The sequence below is a fragment of the Kockovaella imperatae genome, assembly GCF_002102565.1.
Source record: "Kockovaella imperatae strain NRRL Y-17943 chromosome Unknown BD324scaffold_9, whole genome shotgun sequence".
NCBI lineage: Eukaryota > Fungi > Basidiomycota > Tremellomycetes > Tremellales > Cuniculitremaceae > Kockovaella > Kockovaella imperatae.
The window spans coordinates 427,778-442,933 of NW_019028949.1; the positions used below are offsets into that span (position 1 = coordinate 427,778).

The 15,156-nt window shown below is 52.0% G+C and overlaps 5 protein-coding genes across 5 annotated transcripts; 4 read left to right on the forward strand and 1 right to left on the reverse strand.

The window, feature by feature from the left end:
• Positions 1-120: 120 nt before the first annotated feature.
• BD324DRAFT_629905 (P-loop containing nucleoside triphosphate hydrolase protein) lies at positions 121-2,144 on the forward strand. The gene is made up of 6 exons (XM_022016271.1): positions 121-424; positions 462-852; positions 891-1,030; positions 1,071-1,254; positions 1,290-1,538; positions 1,573-2,144. The coding sequence occupies exons 1-6, from the start codon at positions 137-139 to the stop codon at positions 2,025-2,027; spliced, it is 1,707 nt and encodes a 568-aa protein (XP_021870157.1). The 5' UTR covers positions 121-136; the 3' UTR covers positions 2,028-2,144.
• On the forward strand, positions 1,724-6,486 carry BD324DRAFT_520177 (hypothetical protein). Its single transcript, XM_022012985.1, has 7 exons — positions 1,724-2,729; positions 2,766-3,244; positions 3,282-4,813; positions 4,849-5,834; positions 5,876-5,965; positions 6,003-6,271; positions 6,324-6,486. Exons 1-7 carry the CDS (start codon positions 2,183-2,185, stop codon positions 6,381-6,383), a joined length of 3,963 nt encoding a protein of 1,320 aa, XP_021870158.1. The 5' UTR covers positions 1,724-2,182; the 3' UTR covers positions 6,384-6,486.
• Positions 6,376-8,030, reverse strand: BD324DRAFT_651935 (hypothetical protein; the record flags this gene model as incomplete). The annotated part of the gene is made up of 3 exons (XM_022018416.1): positions 6,376-6,686; positions 6,857-6,946; positions 6,983-8,030. 3 exons carry the CDS (start codon positions 8,028-8,030, stop codon positions 6,376-6,378), a joined length of 1,449 nt encoding a protein of 482 aa, XP_021870159.1.
• Positions 8,031-8,747: 717 nt separating this feature from the next.
• BD324DRAFT_629916 (putative ER-associated protein catabolism-related protein) lies at positions 8,748-11,173 on the forward strand. Its single transcript, XM_022016272.1, has 8 exons — positions 8,748-8,875; positions 8,924-9,141; positions 9,178-9,448; positions 9,489-10,018; positions 10,055-10,378; positions 10,413-10,740; positions 10,778-10,901; positions 10,938-11,173. The coding sequence occupies exons 1-8, from the start codon at positions 8,873-8,875 to the stop codon at positions 11,138-11,140; spliced, it is 2,001 nt and encodes a 666-aa protein (XP_021870160.1). The 5' UTR covers positions 8,748-8,872; the 3' UTR covers positions 11,141-11,173.
• A 102-nt stretch (positions 11,174-11,275) lies between these two features.
• On the forward strand, positions 11,276-14,513 carry BD324DRAFT_642727 (vacuolar protein sorting-associated protein 35; the record flags this gene model as incomplete). Its single annotated transcript, XM_022017500.1, has 9 exons — positions 11,276-11,547; positions 11,601-11,807; positions 11,964-12,750; positions 12,789-12,934; positions 12,972-13,347; positions 13,386-13,505; positions 13,542-13,958; positions 14,016-14,303; positions 14,343-14,513. 9 exons carry the CDS (start codon positions 11,276-11,278, stop codon positions 14,511-14,513), a joined length of 2,784 nt encoding a protein of 927 aa, XP_021870161.1.
• Positions 14,514-15,156: the final 643 nt, after the last annotated feature.

The following is a 15,156-nucleotide window of genomic DNA, read 5'->3' on the forward strand; positions in this document are numbered from 1 at the left end:
TACAAGGACCCTTGTGAGGCGGAAGCAGAATGCAGAGCTTATCAATTCTGCTTGTTGCCACGTCAGGTTGTTTCAAAAAAATGTTTTGAAACGCAGCGTAATTTTCAGCTCAACGGTTGCATCCGAACTCTCTTGAATGGCATCGATACGTTGGTGTAGCACGCTGTCTAGCTCGTTGAGGAGTTATAGAGGCATCATGGCTGCCGAAAAAGTGGCCTTATCTGTATCGCAAGGTTCGGCCGGACCGAAACGATCTCGCTATCGGCCACATCGACGACCAGCGAGCACACAGACGGCACCGAAAGAGCCATTGCCCGCTCGATCTACTACTCCGAAGCCGGTCGATGGTCCGTCTTTCACAGACATCGCTCCCGGCTTGGATCCAGCATTGTTGAAGAACCTTCCATTCCAGACGTGTACGGAGGTGGGCCTTTTCAAGCTGACGTGCCTGACACGTATAGGTCCAAGCTGCAACCCTACCTGCGATCCTCAATGGCGATGATGTCCTAGCACAAGCCAAGACAGGGACCGGGAAGACGGTAGCCTTTCTTCTTCCATCGATACAGCGACTCTTATCATCCCCTATGCCTTCTCCGCAGCACACGACCATTTTGGCCATCTCACCCACCCGAGAGTTGGCTCAGCAGATCGCTGTGACAGCCGATGGCCTGCTCAATGTGGGGGCGCATGGCGGAAATAGATATCGCGTGCAATGCGTTGTCGGCGGTACGAATATGCGAACAGATCTCAAGCAGCTACAAAGTCAAAGATGTGATGTTTTGGTTGCGACTCCTGGAAGGTTAATAGATTTATTGGACAATGGCGGCATCCAGCCGAGATTTGCTCAACTCAGTGAGTTCTGCATACATCATCGGCATCTAATGCTTCAGAAACATTGGTGTTGGACGAAGCAGATAGACTGCTGGATCAGGGGTTCCGTCGCGAACTCGCCAAGATCATCAGTATGCTGCCATCCAATGGACGTCAAACTCTCTTGTTCTCTGCCACCTTGCCGAAAGAAGTCGAAAATGTGAGATTGCCAGGAAGAATCGCCCGCTGAAGCTATTCAGATCGCCTCAATTGCTCTCAAGAAGGAGCACAAATTTATCTCCACACTCAAGGAGGAGGATGTCAATGTTCATCAGCACGTGCGACAGGAGAGTGTCGTCGTTCCAGGCAACGACATTGTTGCCGCGACCTATGTGGCCTTGCAGCGAGAATACAGCTTGAGAAAAGAGCGCGGCGGTTTCAAAGGTGAGTTCTCGCCTCTGAGCTAGGCTCACCTCCAGTCATGGTGTTCTTGCCCACTGCCAGATCCGCTGCGATATATCGCGATGTCTTTCTGAATCTAGAAATGCCCTGTCCCGTCTGGGAGATTCACTCGCGAATGTCTCAACCTGCGAGAGCAAAGGCTACAGAGGAGTTTCGTCAGGCCTCAACTGGAGTCCTGTTCTCCTCCGACGTGACGGCGAGAGGCATCGACGTCAAGGGAATCTCAGCCGTGATTCAGGTGGGACTTCCAAGCAGTGCTGACCAATGTAAGTCGGCGGTCTGACAAGGTGCTGACAGCAGACATCCATCGCCTGGGCCGAACTGCCAGAGCTGGAGCCGAAGGTCACGGAGTCATCGTCTTAGGGGACTTTGAATCACATTTTCTGACCGAACGAACGATCAAAACACTGCCGATACAGCCAATCACTCTACCACCCCTGGACAGTGCTCATGGAGCATTGCAGATGGCTTTCAGGTCTGTATCTGATGATGACAAGGCCAAGGCCTACTCTGCATGGCTCGGATATTATAGGGGAAGCATGAAGGCCATGAAGTGGAAAGCCGTAGATCTGGTTCAAGCAGGCAACGCATTTGCGAGACACACATTACATTATGGTGAGGACGCTGTCGGGGATTGGAAACCACCCGGTCTATTGGCAAAAACAGTAGGCATGATGGGTCTCAGAGGGACCCCAGGGCTCAATGTCGTCAAAGAGCCGCCTAGAGAACCTCGACCAGGTCCAAAGCAAATGTAGATGTAGATGTAGATTTAGAGACGTTTACACGGAGAAACAAGGGGGGAAAGAGTCTGTTGCATCATCACGCGCCTCGTTCATTTGTAGCCATTTATTTAGATTCATGAAGTGGACCATTCTCCCTATTCCTCACACCATGAGATGATGAGCAGAAGATGGACGATCCGGCACTGGACATTGTCATGTCGACTGTGAATGTTCCAGTCGAGCTGCCTGAGATCTCACCTATTGCACCCAGATCAGTGTTCACATTGGATCACATACCTCCTCGCTCGACCTCGCCGCCTTTGCCGCCTAGAAAGGAGGCTCTGCCTCCGAGGTATCTGGATCACCTCGCTCGCCTGTTGAGACAATGGCTGGAGCAGCAAATAGATGAGGGGCTGTCGGAGGGTGGTGGGAGGTTATGGAAAGATGATCGACTGGAAGATATCGAGCGTGCGTTGTGGACAACCCTTGTTCAGGGGCTCTTGGTTCTTGACTGGAATCAATGGGCTCTCGGTGCGGCTGAGCGGAAGAGATTATGGAGAGCTCAGCGACAAGCTGCACCAAACGTCGAAGAGGCCAATCTGGCCGTTGCAACGCCAGACAAGGGCAAAGGCTCGAGACCAGCTTCAATCGTATCGGATAAAGGAAAGGAACGAGCGGAGCCATCATGGACAGAGACTATCCGCTCTATGAAAGGATTCGAGTCTTTCACTGATTGTGAGTGCTAGCCCTACCGTGATGCTGATTGTCCAGCCCCGCCAGCTTCAGCGACAAGCGAGAGGTTCCCCGATGATCGATTTCCAGGGTCTTTCCCCAGCTCTCACCCACAAGCTCAGCAGACTCAGCCGAGACGAGCGGTGCTATCGTCATCATCATCATCACAACACAAAGCAGTGAAACCCGTCTTCTGTCTTCAATTCGGATCTTCCACCGGCACATCTCTCCGCAGACAAGATTCTGTCGCCTCGACCATTCGACGTAGAGCAAGCTCGACAGGATGGTGGCAGGGCAGCGGTAACGAATACTCGGATGAACCGCTCGCCATCACCTGGCAGGAAGGAAGATTCGCCATACCGGATCAGACGACCGACTCGCGTTCTGCGAGGATCGTCGCCGGACTGAACAATGATATACCGGAAGGCGAATGTCATCTCGCAGGCGGAACGTTCATCGTCAAGGGTGTGACAAGGCAGGACGAGCAAGATGCCCTTGAGGCCGTCCTACGGGTCTTAGTGAGTCAAGCAATTCTTGATCAATCGCTGACTCTAGCTTTTCACAATTCATGCCATGTTCCTCGAACTAGAGCTCTTGGACGCGTTTCATGTACCTCGTGAGACTCGAGCGCCTATGGTCCCTCCAAAATCGGTGCCCAGACCCAAAGAGAAAGCCAAGGGCTTTTTCAACCGTCTTGGAAGGGATACCAAAGGCATCTTTGGCGGGTTGCTTCCTCGGGCAAGGAAGGACGCCGCTTTAGACTACGGTCCAACGATTGCTCAAGCTGGTCTCAGTGGTCCCCCATCGCCGATCATCAATAGTGCTCCGTCAACGCCGCCACTCAGTCAAACCACTGATCGAAGTCTCAAGACTTTGGGCAAACTTGAAAGTATGTTGCATTCCACGACGCCGGGACTGGTCTTTCCCATGCCATCATTGCTGCTGAGAGTACGGGAAGAAGACCGTGTGAGGCGAGAAAAAGCCAAACAGGAAATGGAAGAAGGTGTCGTTGATGGACTGCCAGGTCGTGCTATCGGGTATAGAATGGGCGGAGACGTCAGAGCGGGTCTAGGTGCTCTGGCAAGTGGTTTGGACACATTTGATGGATGGATCCGGCTACAGAGGCTGGAGACTCTGGTCTGCTGGGGGATGGAATCCCTCTGTCAAGCACCGACAAGCAAGACTATGACGTTCTGGGGCGAATCAGATCAGACCATCGAAGAAATGGTTAGTGATCCATCGAGCTGTGACTGCAAAGAACCGCATGTACAGTGGCTACTGCATGGAGAGCGACGGGTGGGCATCAAGACGGTCGAACATGAAGGACCGATGGACGTGTGGACTAAATGTCTTGAATGTGGAGCCAGTACTGCGGCTCGACCACTGGGAATCGCCAGGTTGTTCTCATTCGCCAAGCTCGTCGAGCTGATGCTATATGGTCACCTGCCTGGACCGTGTAATCATACGAATTATTTACGCTGTATCAGGGGACCCCGTACACTCGTGTTGCACGTCGAACCCGTCACTGTGCTTGATACAAGGCTGCCAAAACTTCAAGTGGGTCCAAATGTCGGCAAGCGGAAACCTGGACTAGCCAACGCCGAGGCCGCTGTCACAGGGCTGGCGAGCCGCGATAGGAAGAAAGATTCGGACGAGCTACGAAATCAGATCGACGACGTGTTCAAAGTGCTTGCATCGAGAGTGGATCTCCTTCGCCGATATGTCAGGGCAGAAAGGGATACAGGGCCGGCAGATGAGATGGAGAAACGAGACGAGTTACCGGACCAACCAAACGATGATGAGTCGCTGGCGGCGCTTGAGAAGGATCTGGAAGGCACGCGAGCCTCACTCGCCGAATTTAGCTCAAGTCCGCTCAACGATGTCCGGCAACGCTTCACACTCGCTATAAGGGATGCTGAGGAGAGGACCGCAGCCTGGCAAAAGGATCATGACGTGCCTGAAGACTTTAAAGATCTCCCATTAAATCTGCCCGAGTATGTTGCGGACGATAAGATTCACGCATTGCCTGGGAGTTCGATTCTTGTTAGAGAAAATGAACCTAGTTCAATCTTTGCTCATGCCCTATCGTGAGTACACGGACAGCAATTCGGGCTGATATCAGATCTCTGCCGTACTTTCTTGAACTCGCTGGTAAAGGTCCCGAAGTGTCCAATGAACAAGGGTGGACCGTGGAGGTGAAACGCCGAGACGCGCCCAGAGACATGCTCTCCTTCCGAGCCCTGTCGAAGAAACGTTCAGAAACATCCATGATCAGCAAAGCACCCATGACGCCCAAGCCGAATCAACCGAGTCTAGAGGTTTCCCTCGCCCAGGTCGAAGGGACGATGAGCAAGAGTTCCCTATTGGAAAGGCGACAGAGTGAATCAGAATCAGACTCAGCACCAACACCGAAAAGTCAGCGAGTAGTGGAGTCTCAGCCGCCAAGCTCGTTCCGACCGCAAGTCACCCGACAGGTATCTCATTCGAGACCCACTGAAGATTCCTCAGATGCTACTGAAGGTACTTGGACTGCGTCCCTTACTTCTTCCTTCAATACCCTCTTACGCATCGGCTCGGATATGGGTTCGGTCAGAATGCGAGATAGATCCTTGACATCGCTCATGGGGCCTCTGGATAATTCCCTTACTGCCTTGTCTGACAAGCCACATTTACAATTCACTTACACTTTGGAGGACAGACTGAAGATTGGCTGTACGATTTACTACGCCACTGCATTCGACAGTCTCAGGAGGAGATGCGCGATCGATAAATCTATGGTGGCTAGCTTGAGCCGATGCGATCCATGGGAAGCTCAAGGGGGCAAGAGTAAGGCCTCTTTCTTCATGACGAGCGATAAGCGATATATTGTCAAGCAGCTAGTGAGCAAATGGAATGTGTCGGATACACAAGCCTTGTTGGAGATTGCCCCAGTGTATTTTGAACATTTGGCAGGAACACATAATCGCGCGACGGCTCTCACGAAGATTGTCGGATTCTACACCTTCAAACTACAAGACAAGAATTCGACAAAGCATATGGACTTGCTTGTTATGGAAAACCTATTCTACAAGCAGGACGTCAAGCAGAGATTTGACCTCAAGGGAATAGGTGCGTTCTATACAGGGTCGGATGAGGTGCTTACAGAACAGAGGGACGAAAGGCGCCGAAAGCCGGAGCAATCTTATTCGACAGCGAATGGCTTGAAGGTCAGACGAAATCACCCATCCTGCTTCATCCTCGTGAGTGTTGGACGTCAGAGCCGGAAGCTCACAGAAGACGCCAAATGGATTCTTCAAGAGGCTATCTCCCTCGATACTCGTTTTCTTTCTCGCGAGTCCATAATGGACTACTCGCTTCTGCTTGGTCTAGACGAGAAGCGAAAGGAGCTAGTCGTCGGTCTTGTAGACGCTATTGGATCATTTGACTTCTTCAAGACCATTGAATCTCGGGGGAAATTAGCCTTGACTCGGGGTGGCGAAGTGACTGTCATTCCACCAGATCAATATCGCAAACGGTTCGAAACCGCCATTAAACAATATTTCATCGTGAGGCTATACCAAAGCAATACGCAATATACGCAATATGCTGACTTTCCAGGCATGTCCCGATAAATGGTCCAAGTCCAAATTAGCACCTGTCTGTTGTAGTCCTATGTAATGACCGTGACGAATCGCTCCCAGCGACGAATGACATCCTTTACAGTCTCGTATGATGTACCTAGGGGGAAAATCTCCCGGTGGACAGCTTGACAATCGTCACACTTTTCTCGGACAAGTTCTAGCTTGCCAGGTGCTGTACTTGCTGAGCGGTCGGCGAGCTCGAGGTGCACCAGTTTCTCCCACCGTTTCACGGCTCGACAGGGAATGGTAGGAGCATCTTGGAATGCCCCCGGAAGGAAGGAGACATTCGAAGGGGTAGGGAAGATGTCTCGAAGGGTCGGGGTGTGTCGACAGCCTGGCACTAAGCGAGTGCGCAAGGTGGCAGACTCACGACTGGACCACTCGCTGATGCGTCGTGGAACGTTATCCGTCCTGCCGACCTTGAAGAAGCTTACAGTGGGCGACTTCATCTCTCGAAGCTCGTAGGCATACAAATATCCAGATGTTTCCTACATATCAGCGTGATCTCACCTTGAGCGCACAACTTATCGGTGAGTGGACTTTCCATAGTAGTCCGAAGCAAGGCCTTGGTCTGAAGACTGAGTTCGGCCGGAATATATCCTTGACATCAGCTCAAAATCCTCAAAGCTCGCTCACTGTCGAATTCAATCCATACATTCTTGCCTCGCCAGTAGAACCCATCGACATCGCATATCATCCCTGCATGATCTTTGCAGTACCGTTTTGCGTCACTGGCATTCATATCGAGCAGGGCGAGGTACGGTGCCGCAGTCTTGACGAGACGTTGACAAGGAGCTCCTTTACGAGTGAACCCTGCGCATCGGATGGAAGGAGAGGAGGGTGCAGCGCTGACAGCTGCTTTGGTAGTTAGAAATTGGGGTTGCTCAGAAGTTGCCCGTCGACGACGCTGTGGAGAGCGATCGGTGATGTTTGGGTGTGGCCCAGGAGGATTGCCTGAAGAATCGTCGGAATCTGGTACAATGAAATCGGCTACATCTGGATGTAAGCGAGATCGGGACGAAGTTGCAAGCTTGGCTTTTCTCGTGATGGCTTGATCAGACTGCGAATGAGGGATTCGAGAGACTTTGGTCCTGGGCGGTGATGACATAGCTTGTGCTATAAATTCGATTGACGCCTCGGAAGATGGTCGGGGGACTCTCTGCTTGTTAGACCTTGGACTGTCGATGGTCGGGTAAACCAAAGTCACAGTCTCCGATTGAGGGCGTGGCGGGAGGTCTGGAGGAGGCGGAAGGCGAGGCAAAGGTTTATCACGATCATAAGTTGTTCCTTCTGGACAACGTTGCTCAACGGAAAGGCCCGCCATACTCGTGCTGAGGCTTGCTAGGTAGTCTCTTCCAGCCGAACGAGAAGGTGGAATATAGCTGTGCGACATGTTGCTATGATCGTACGAGTGCCGATATGATCGGTCAGTCCAGACAAATTGGGGAGGAACGTTCTCCATCCATCCTGGAGAGGGTCCCTGTGGTCGATGGATTAGGGGGTCATAAGGAGGTACGGACGGTCCAGCTCGACTCCAGGGAGGAATACAAGTCGCTTGAGACGAGGTCGGTATTGGGAATCTCAGTGGCGAGTGCGATGGGCCACTGTTCTGGAAGGAATAGGGGTCACCATATGGACCATAGGATGATCCCCTTGCTTCGTAGTCATCCTCTCGATAGCTCATCTATAGCGAGCCCCAACAGTCTAGATGATCCGAAAGTCAAATGTTGAATGGACCCCTGACGAGGCTGAAAACAGTCGCGTACATGACGTAAGCTGTGTCGAGTTATGTGGCTCAGTGGCGAGAACAGAGATTCACGGAGGTGCTACGGAGTGAAAAGAGAACACGGTGAGAGACGCTCTGTTATTAGCCTCCTCACAAGTCTCCGTCACAGATATAAGGACTGTCTGTCCTTCGTCTTCATCAGTCAGCCACTTTGTATATCCAAGTGAGATGCGAGTGCTCAGCCACCCTCGGCGGATTGGTACCTCTATCAGGACTTGTATGCAATTGTGCCGGATCAAGGAGACATTGACCAGCCTTCGTACGCGATAATATCACCTCTCTGATGATGTTTCCATAAGAAGGAACAGCCGAAACGTGAAGCAAAGCTTGGGTTTGTGGTCAGTAGGGCATGATTGTAACAGAGAGTCCTGAGCGGATCGAGTTCGCCGGCGAAAGTTGCAACACCGTCGGGTCTGAGAGGGTCTATTGAGCTCTGTAAAGATAATGACAGACCTCTCCGTGCCACCCCGCATCGATCTAGAGATCGACTGCGTCGAGATGGGATGCCATCTAGAAGCCTTGTCGCCACTCGCAGAAAGGACGAGAAATCCACGTGGAGCCCCGCGATTCTCGATGACCTCAATCTCAACCTTTCGATCAATTCACCTATTCATTCGCACATCTTGCACTTCTGCAGGGAAGCGACCTGATCTGAATCTGGAGCTTCGAAGGTCAGTCTTGCCAGGCTGGGAGATCGGAGAATCAGATCATCGGTCTTCTCCCATCTGGCTTCGGACGACATGGTGAGCCATACGCCACAGCGATGTAGACACACACTCATCCTGTCTCAGCTTCTTCGTATAAGGTCCCCTGCGGGGACATCTCGTATCAACGTCGAGCCCACGACGCCTGGTGAGGAACTCGCCAATCTCATTCTCGGAACCATCCCTCCATCTGAGCCGCAACCCGACCCATCTACTCTCAAGCTGAGTAATCAGCCTGGAAATTCTGGTGAAAGCGTGACGTTTGATGCTTTGAGAGGGCGAAAAGTGGGAGACATGGGCTTCAGGTAAGGGTCCAAAAGAGACTGTTGGCTGATGACTAGACACGGAGATCTTTTGTTCCTCTCCTACAGAGCTGTAGAGGCCTCAACTTCGACGTCCCATCCACCTCCCCAACCGGACCCATCCCACCCTCATACCCATACGGACCCGCCACTACCCGGCGTCATCCCCTTGGCAGACCTCTCCCGTGTCGAAGAAGAGCCCATCGATATCTATTGGAATGGTCAAGATGGCAAGATCGCTCGGAAACGAGATCCGAATTTTTGTCGTCATGGCGAAAAGGGCATGTGCGACTATTGCATGCCATTAGAAGTAAGCAACCCACATGTCTTGAGGCACCACTAAGTGTCAGCCCTACGATCCCAAATATCAATCTGAGAACCAGATCAAACATCTCTCATATCATGCTTATCTTCGCAAATTACTCTCAACTCGATCCGCTTCATCTCCATCCTTACCTCCTCTCACGCCTCTCTCTCTTTCCGTCATGACCCCCTGTCCTACTGGCTCTCATCCTCCATTTCCTGCTGGCATTTGCTCAACCTGTCAGCCCTCCGCCTTGACCCTCACTTCACAGCCGTATCGAATGGTGGATCACGTGGAGTTTTCCAGCCCCTCCATCATCAATGGACTGCTTGATGCTTGGAGGCGGACAGGAACTCAGCGCCTGGGGTTCCTCATTGGCAGATTCGAGAAGTATGAAAAAGTACCCATGGGAGTCAAGTCGATCGTTGAAGCTGTTTGGGAGCCTCGACAAGAGGGCGAAGTTGATGGTCTGACCATTGAGACCCCATGGTCAGATCAAGATCGAGTCAGCGAGATTGCTTCATGGTGCGAGAAGGGTCTCTGTGTCGTCGGCATGATCTACACAGACCTCACGCCGTAGGTTTTTGATTCTCTCATATGCTGACTTTTTAGCGCCGAGGACGTCACCAAGGTCCTCTACAAGCGCCACGCCCAATCCTTCACCGCATCCTCCCTAGAAATGCTGCTCTCCGCCGCTTACCAGATCTCTCATCCCCTCAAGACCAAGTCATCCACCACTGGCCTCTTCTCCTCTCGTTTCGTGACTTGCTGTCTCACCGGAACCGAGGAAGGTGGCATCGACGTGATTGCCTGGCAGGCGACTGAGCAAGCCGAAGCTATGGTGCGAGCCGGAATCGTCGAGGCGAGCGTGGATCCTGGCACAGTTCGAGTGCGGAAACCTGGCGATGGCGAATACATACCTGAAGTCTTCTACAGGTGAGGCCAGTTTGAAGAATCCCGCTGACGTCAGTTTCAAAAATGAGTACGGTATACAAGTCAAGATGCCGGCCAAGCCCACATTTCCAGTCGAATACCTTTTTGTCAACGTGACCCATGGTTTCCCCGTGGAACCCAATCCTCTTTTCCTCAGCAATTCATTCCCCACCGAAAACAGACCTGGTCTGCATGATCAGTCGTTAGAGGTGGTCATTGCCCAGCTTTCTTCTATCATTAGTTCAAGCGACGGTCGGGTTGGAGACATCGACACCTGGCCGCCTCGGATACGCAACGAAGTCTCCAAGTGGTTGAGCGATTGGCACTTGGTCGCGTTCCTATGCATGCAAGGCATGTTCAGCAATGTGAGGAATCGCATTTAATTCTCACTGACCATCTCAGGATGAACAAAAACTGCTGTGCCGAGCCGCCACTGCTCATGCGCATCCCAATGATAAGCAGTCGCTCGAGCTGTTCTTACACTGTGCTGGATGGCAGACTCTCTTGACTATTGCTGAATCATCGAGTGAGTGACATTTGCCAAAAGCGCGCTGAGACGCAGGCTCTGCTCGAGATGCCACGCCCTCCGCAGCGTTCGACGCCATGGGTATAGAATCGCCGACACGTGGTGCATCGGGAGCTTCTTCAGCCCGCTCGTCTACTCCTCTGGCTGCATCTAGCGAGAAGATCTGCCCCCACTGTACATTTGTGAACCCCTCCAGTCGCTCAGACTGTGAGATCTGTGGTTTACCGTTAGATGGATAGATATGTATGCATCAGCGCCACAGAGTCGTTCAGAATTTGCTTCCGCTGCTCGCACTGGCCGCCGCCCGCCCTCGTCACTGTATCACGTTAGATCTCTGTCATTCTCGTCTGCCTCTCGGTCCAGTTGCTTTCACGATGGACGATCCCAAGCTGTTGAATGACGTCTTGGGGATCGTCAAGGTCCAGACTGTGCAACTGAAACGATGCCTGGAGTCCGATCAGATTATGGAAGCTCTGAAGGCGGCTTCGTCCATGTTGGCGGAATTGAGAACGTCGAGTCTTGGACCCAAGCAATACTACGAGCTATACATGTCTGTATTCGACAGCTTGAGGCATCTCAGTAACTATCTTTACGAAGCGCATACCGAAGGGAAACATCACCTCGCAGATCTGTACGAGCTTGTTCAGTGAGTCTTCTAGAATACACAGGATATGTCGCGAAGCTAAACGACGAACGAAGATATGCTGGAAATGTTGTCCCTCGACTGTATCTCATGATCACTGTTGGATCCGTGTACATGTCTATACCTGATGCACCCGTCAAAGAGATCATGAAGGACATGTTGGAGATGTCTAGAGGAGTTCAACATCCCACGAGGGGCCTGTTCTTGAGACATTATCTTAGTGGACAGACAAGGGATTTTCTGCCAGTCGGGACCAGCGATGGGTGAGTCGAGAGGCATGTCAGAGTGTCCGGATAGTCCAAGTAGAGGCAAATCCCGGAGAGGACAGAGCGGCCTTCGTCTTATCATATCTGCCCATGGAATCCGACCGCGCTTGCTCATGCCGCTTTCCTGCAATGTGCTCATGCTGACTCTGTCAGACCCGGAGGCAACCTTCAAGACTCTATCGGCTTTGTCCTGACCAACTTTATCGAGATGAACAAGCTTTGGGTTCGACTACAACACCAGGGTCATTCTCGAGAGCGAGAGCGTAGAGAGATGGAACGGAAGGATCTACGCATTCTGGTCGGAACGAATCTCGTTCGACTCTCCCAATTGGAAGGTGTAGACCTCGACATGTACACTCAGAACATCCTCCCATCCGTCTTGGAGCAAGTCGTCAATTGCAAAGATGTTATAGCTCAAGAATACCTCATGGAAGTCGTCATTCAGGTCTTCACGGATGACTTCCATCTTCATACCCTGGGTCCCTTCCTCAGCGCATGTGCCAACCTCCACCCTCGCGTCAACATCAAGAACATTGTCATTGCTCTGATCGATCGACTGGCGGCATATGCCGCGAGAGAAGCGGAGAATGAGGACCCAGAGGAGAAAAAGAGGCAAGAGGAAGAAGCCGCGAAGAGGCTAGCGGAACGAGTGAAAGGTGCCAGAGGAAAAGGCAAAAGCGTGGATCATGGCGAAAAGTCACCGACTACCCCTGCGCCAGCCGAAGCATCCGAGTGGGCCGAAGCGGCACCAATAATCGAAGCTGTCTCTTCCCCTACATCACCTAAGAAGGAAAATGGAGAAGCGAAGCCAGAAATTGAGAAAGAATCAGCACCAGCCGAGCCGGCCGCCCCTCAGATCGGCGTCAAAAAATTCAGAGGTATTCCGGAGGATGTCAAGCTGTTTGAAGTATTCTGGGCGCAGGTCGTCCAGCTTATCAAGGTGCGTAAGACTGCTAGGCGGTTGTTGACACAGATCAGGCGCGGCCAGATCTGTCCATCCAGGATATCACTGCACTTTGCGTTTCCCTTATCAACCTCTCCCTCAGCTGCTATCCTGATCGATTGGAATATGTTGACCAGATCCTCGCCTTTGCCCATAGCAAAGTACAGGAGTTTGCCGAAAAGTGAGTACCGCCGCGGCTTCTCAGCTGATGTCCCCAGCCCCGATATCCACTCGCCTCAGACGACTGCGAATCTCCTCGCACTTCTGCTTGCACCTATCACTTCGTATCTTTCCGTCCTGACCCTGATCGCCATCCCAGCCTACACGCCCCTCCTTTCCATGCAGCCATACAATACTCGTCTCTCCATAGGCCAAGCTGTGGTGTCTTCCGTCCTGAAGAACAACACCATCATCGATACTCCAGAAGACGTCACTGGTGTCCTTGGACTTTGTGCGGTCCTGGTCCGAGACACCAAGGAGACAGCTGCGACTCGAAAGAGTCAGGTGGATCTACGTGAATTGGCAGAGGAGCAAGGATGGGTCGCGAGGATGGTGCACCTGTTCCGCTCTGAGAATCTGGCCACACAGTTTGAAGTAAGCGCCGACAGAAGCCACGATGCTGACGTTGCTAGCTTCTCCAAACGGCCCGTAGACATTTTGCGGAAGGAGGAGATCGTATTCGATATACTTTTCCCCCGCTCATTGCATCTGCCATTCAGCTCGCTCGACGGTTTAAGAGGAGAGAGCAAGAGGTAAGCCAGATGAATCGGGCCAAGCTGACCGGGTAGGAGGAGGATTGGGAGTCGCGCTTATCCACTTTATTCAAATTCATCCATCAAGTCATTTCACTTCTCTACCACAAGGTCGAGGCACCAGATACTTGTCTCCATCTGTTTCTTCTCGCTGCTCAAGTCGCCGATGATTGTCGACTCGAGGAGTTGACGTACGAATTCTTCGTCCAGGCTTTCGTCATTTATGAAGAGTCCATCTCCGAATCCAGAGCTCAGTTGTCCGCCATCACCGGTATCATCAGTGGACTTCAAGGGACTCGAGTGTTTGGGAATGACAACTACGACACGTTGATCACCAAGGCGGCGTTGCACGGAAGTAAGCTGCTCAAGAAAAGTCACCAGGCGACGGCGGTCTTGTACGCTAGTCACATGTGGTGGCAGGACGCAGTACCAGGGAGACCAAAGGATGACAGGGTGAGTACGGTGCCATTACCGTCAAAAGAGGTTACGGCAGTCCGCTGACAGTACCAGACCCCTTACCGCGATGGCAAACGAGTTCTCGAATGCCTGCAAAAGTCCCTCCGGATTGCCTCCTCCTCGATCGATGAGCTCACATCTGTTCAACTATACGTCGACGCCTTGGATCGCTATATATACTACTTTGAACAAGGGGTCGAAGCTGTCACTCCGAAATACATCAACTCCCTTGTCGAGCTCATCACGAGCAACATTGACAGTATACATACTAGCGACGTGCACTCTAGTCTGGGTGCACCTGGATTAGTCGATGGCGTCAACTCCCCAGATATGATTGTCAAGGTGAGCCTGACTTTGTTCTCTGTATATTGACCATCTAAGCATTTCCGAAACACACTGCTTTATATTCAGACAAAGCAGCGCCAGGCCTCTGAACGAGCAGCTGGCGGATTCTCAGCCACTCCTGAGGAAGGTCAAGAGACTACACCCAAGCCTGATTGGGATAGCGTGGACGTCGTCGGTGGAAGTCTGAAGATGGGTATAGAGACATGACCGTGCAACGAGGAATATGTATGCAACCTTTTGCCTATTAGTGTCTGACGTGGCATTCTCTCATCCATGTGATATCAGTTTCGTCGCGTGTCGCGTCTGCTGCAAAAGCTGGGAAAAATAAATGCAAACACATTTTCCCGAGCGGTGGGGCGAGAGAAAGAGAGCCAACAGCAGTGAAGAACAGCGGGACGTTCCATTTGCATCTTGCAACATACATTGTGCTACATTCTTGGACATATTTTGAGACTTAGGGTAAGGAACTCTTCGGATTTAGCAAGAGTGAGTGGAGGACGAGTCTGCAATCGATTGGGATTCTATCGCTGACCAGTCTGTTCATCATGTGATTGTTTCGTTCACCTACCTTCACCCGTCTGCTCGTCCTTGAATCTGAAACTTCCATCTGGAATCTACATCCGTCCACTGCTGCTCCTTGCTCCTTGCTCCTGGCGTTCATCTCGTGGTCGCACTCGCTACTCCCTACCTTGACCATCCTCTGCCACCCTGCACGGCTCACCTGCCACGTTGAATCTCTCTCTGTCCGTCTATTTTGCGACGCTCGGATCCTCTCATCCCCCTCCACACATCACCGCGCCCCTTTTCTTCCTTTACCCATACTTCCATCTTTCATCTCTTCACTGCTCTG

Excerpts from the sequence above, each read along its gene's own strand:
- BD324DRAFT_520177 (XM_022012985.1), top strand. The coding sequence starts at position 2,183 with ATGGACGATCCGGCACTGGACATTGTCATGTCGACTGTGAATGTTCCA. Across the intron at positions 2,730-2,765 it reads ATTCGAGTCTTTCACTGATT|CCCCGCCAGCTTCAGCGACA; the intron begins GTGAGTGCTAGC and ends CTGATTGTCCAG. Across the intron at positions 5,966-6,002 it reads ACCCATCCTGCTTCATCCTC|ACGCCAAATGGATTCTTCAA; the intron begins GTGAGTGTTGGA and ends AGCTCACAGAAG.
- BD324DRAFT_629916 (XM_022016272.1), top strand. Across the intron at positions 9,449-9,488 it reads ACTATTGCATGCCATTAGAA|CCCTACGATCCCAAATATCA; the intron begins GTAAGCAACCCA and ends ACTAAGTGTCAG. Across the intron at positions 10,741-10,777 it reads TGCAAGGCATGTTCAGCAAT|GATGAACAAAAACTGCTGTG; the intron begins GTGAGGAATCGC and ends TGACCATCTCAG.
- BD324DRAFT_629905 (XM_022016271.1), top strand. The coding sequence starts at position 137 with ATGGCATCGATACGTTGGTGTAGCACGCTGTCTAGCTCGTTGAGGAGT. Across the intron at positions 425-461 it reads CATTCCAGACGTGTACGGAG|GTCCAAGCTGCAACCCTACC; the intron begins GTGGGCCTTTTC and ends TGACACGTATAG. Across the intron at positions 853-890 it reads GCCGAGATTTGCTCAACTCA|AAACATTGGTGTTGGACGAA; the intron begins GTGAGTTCTGCA and ends CTAATGCTTCAG.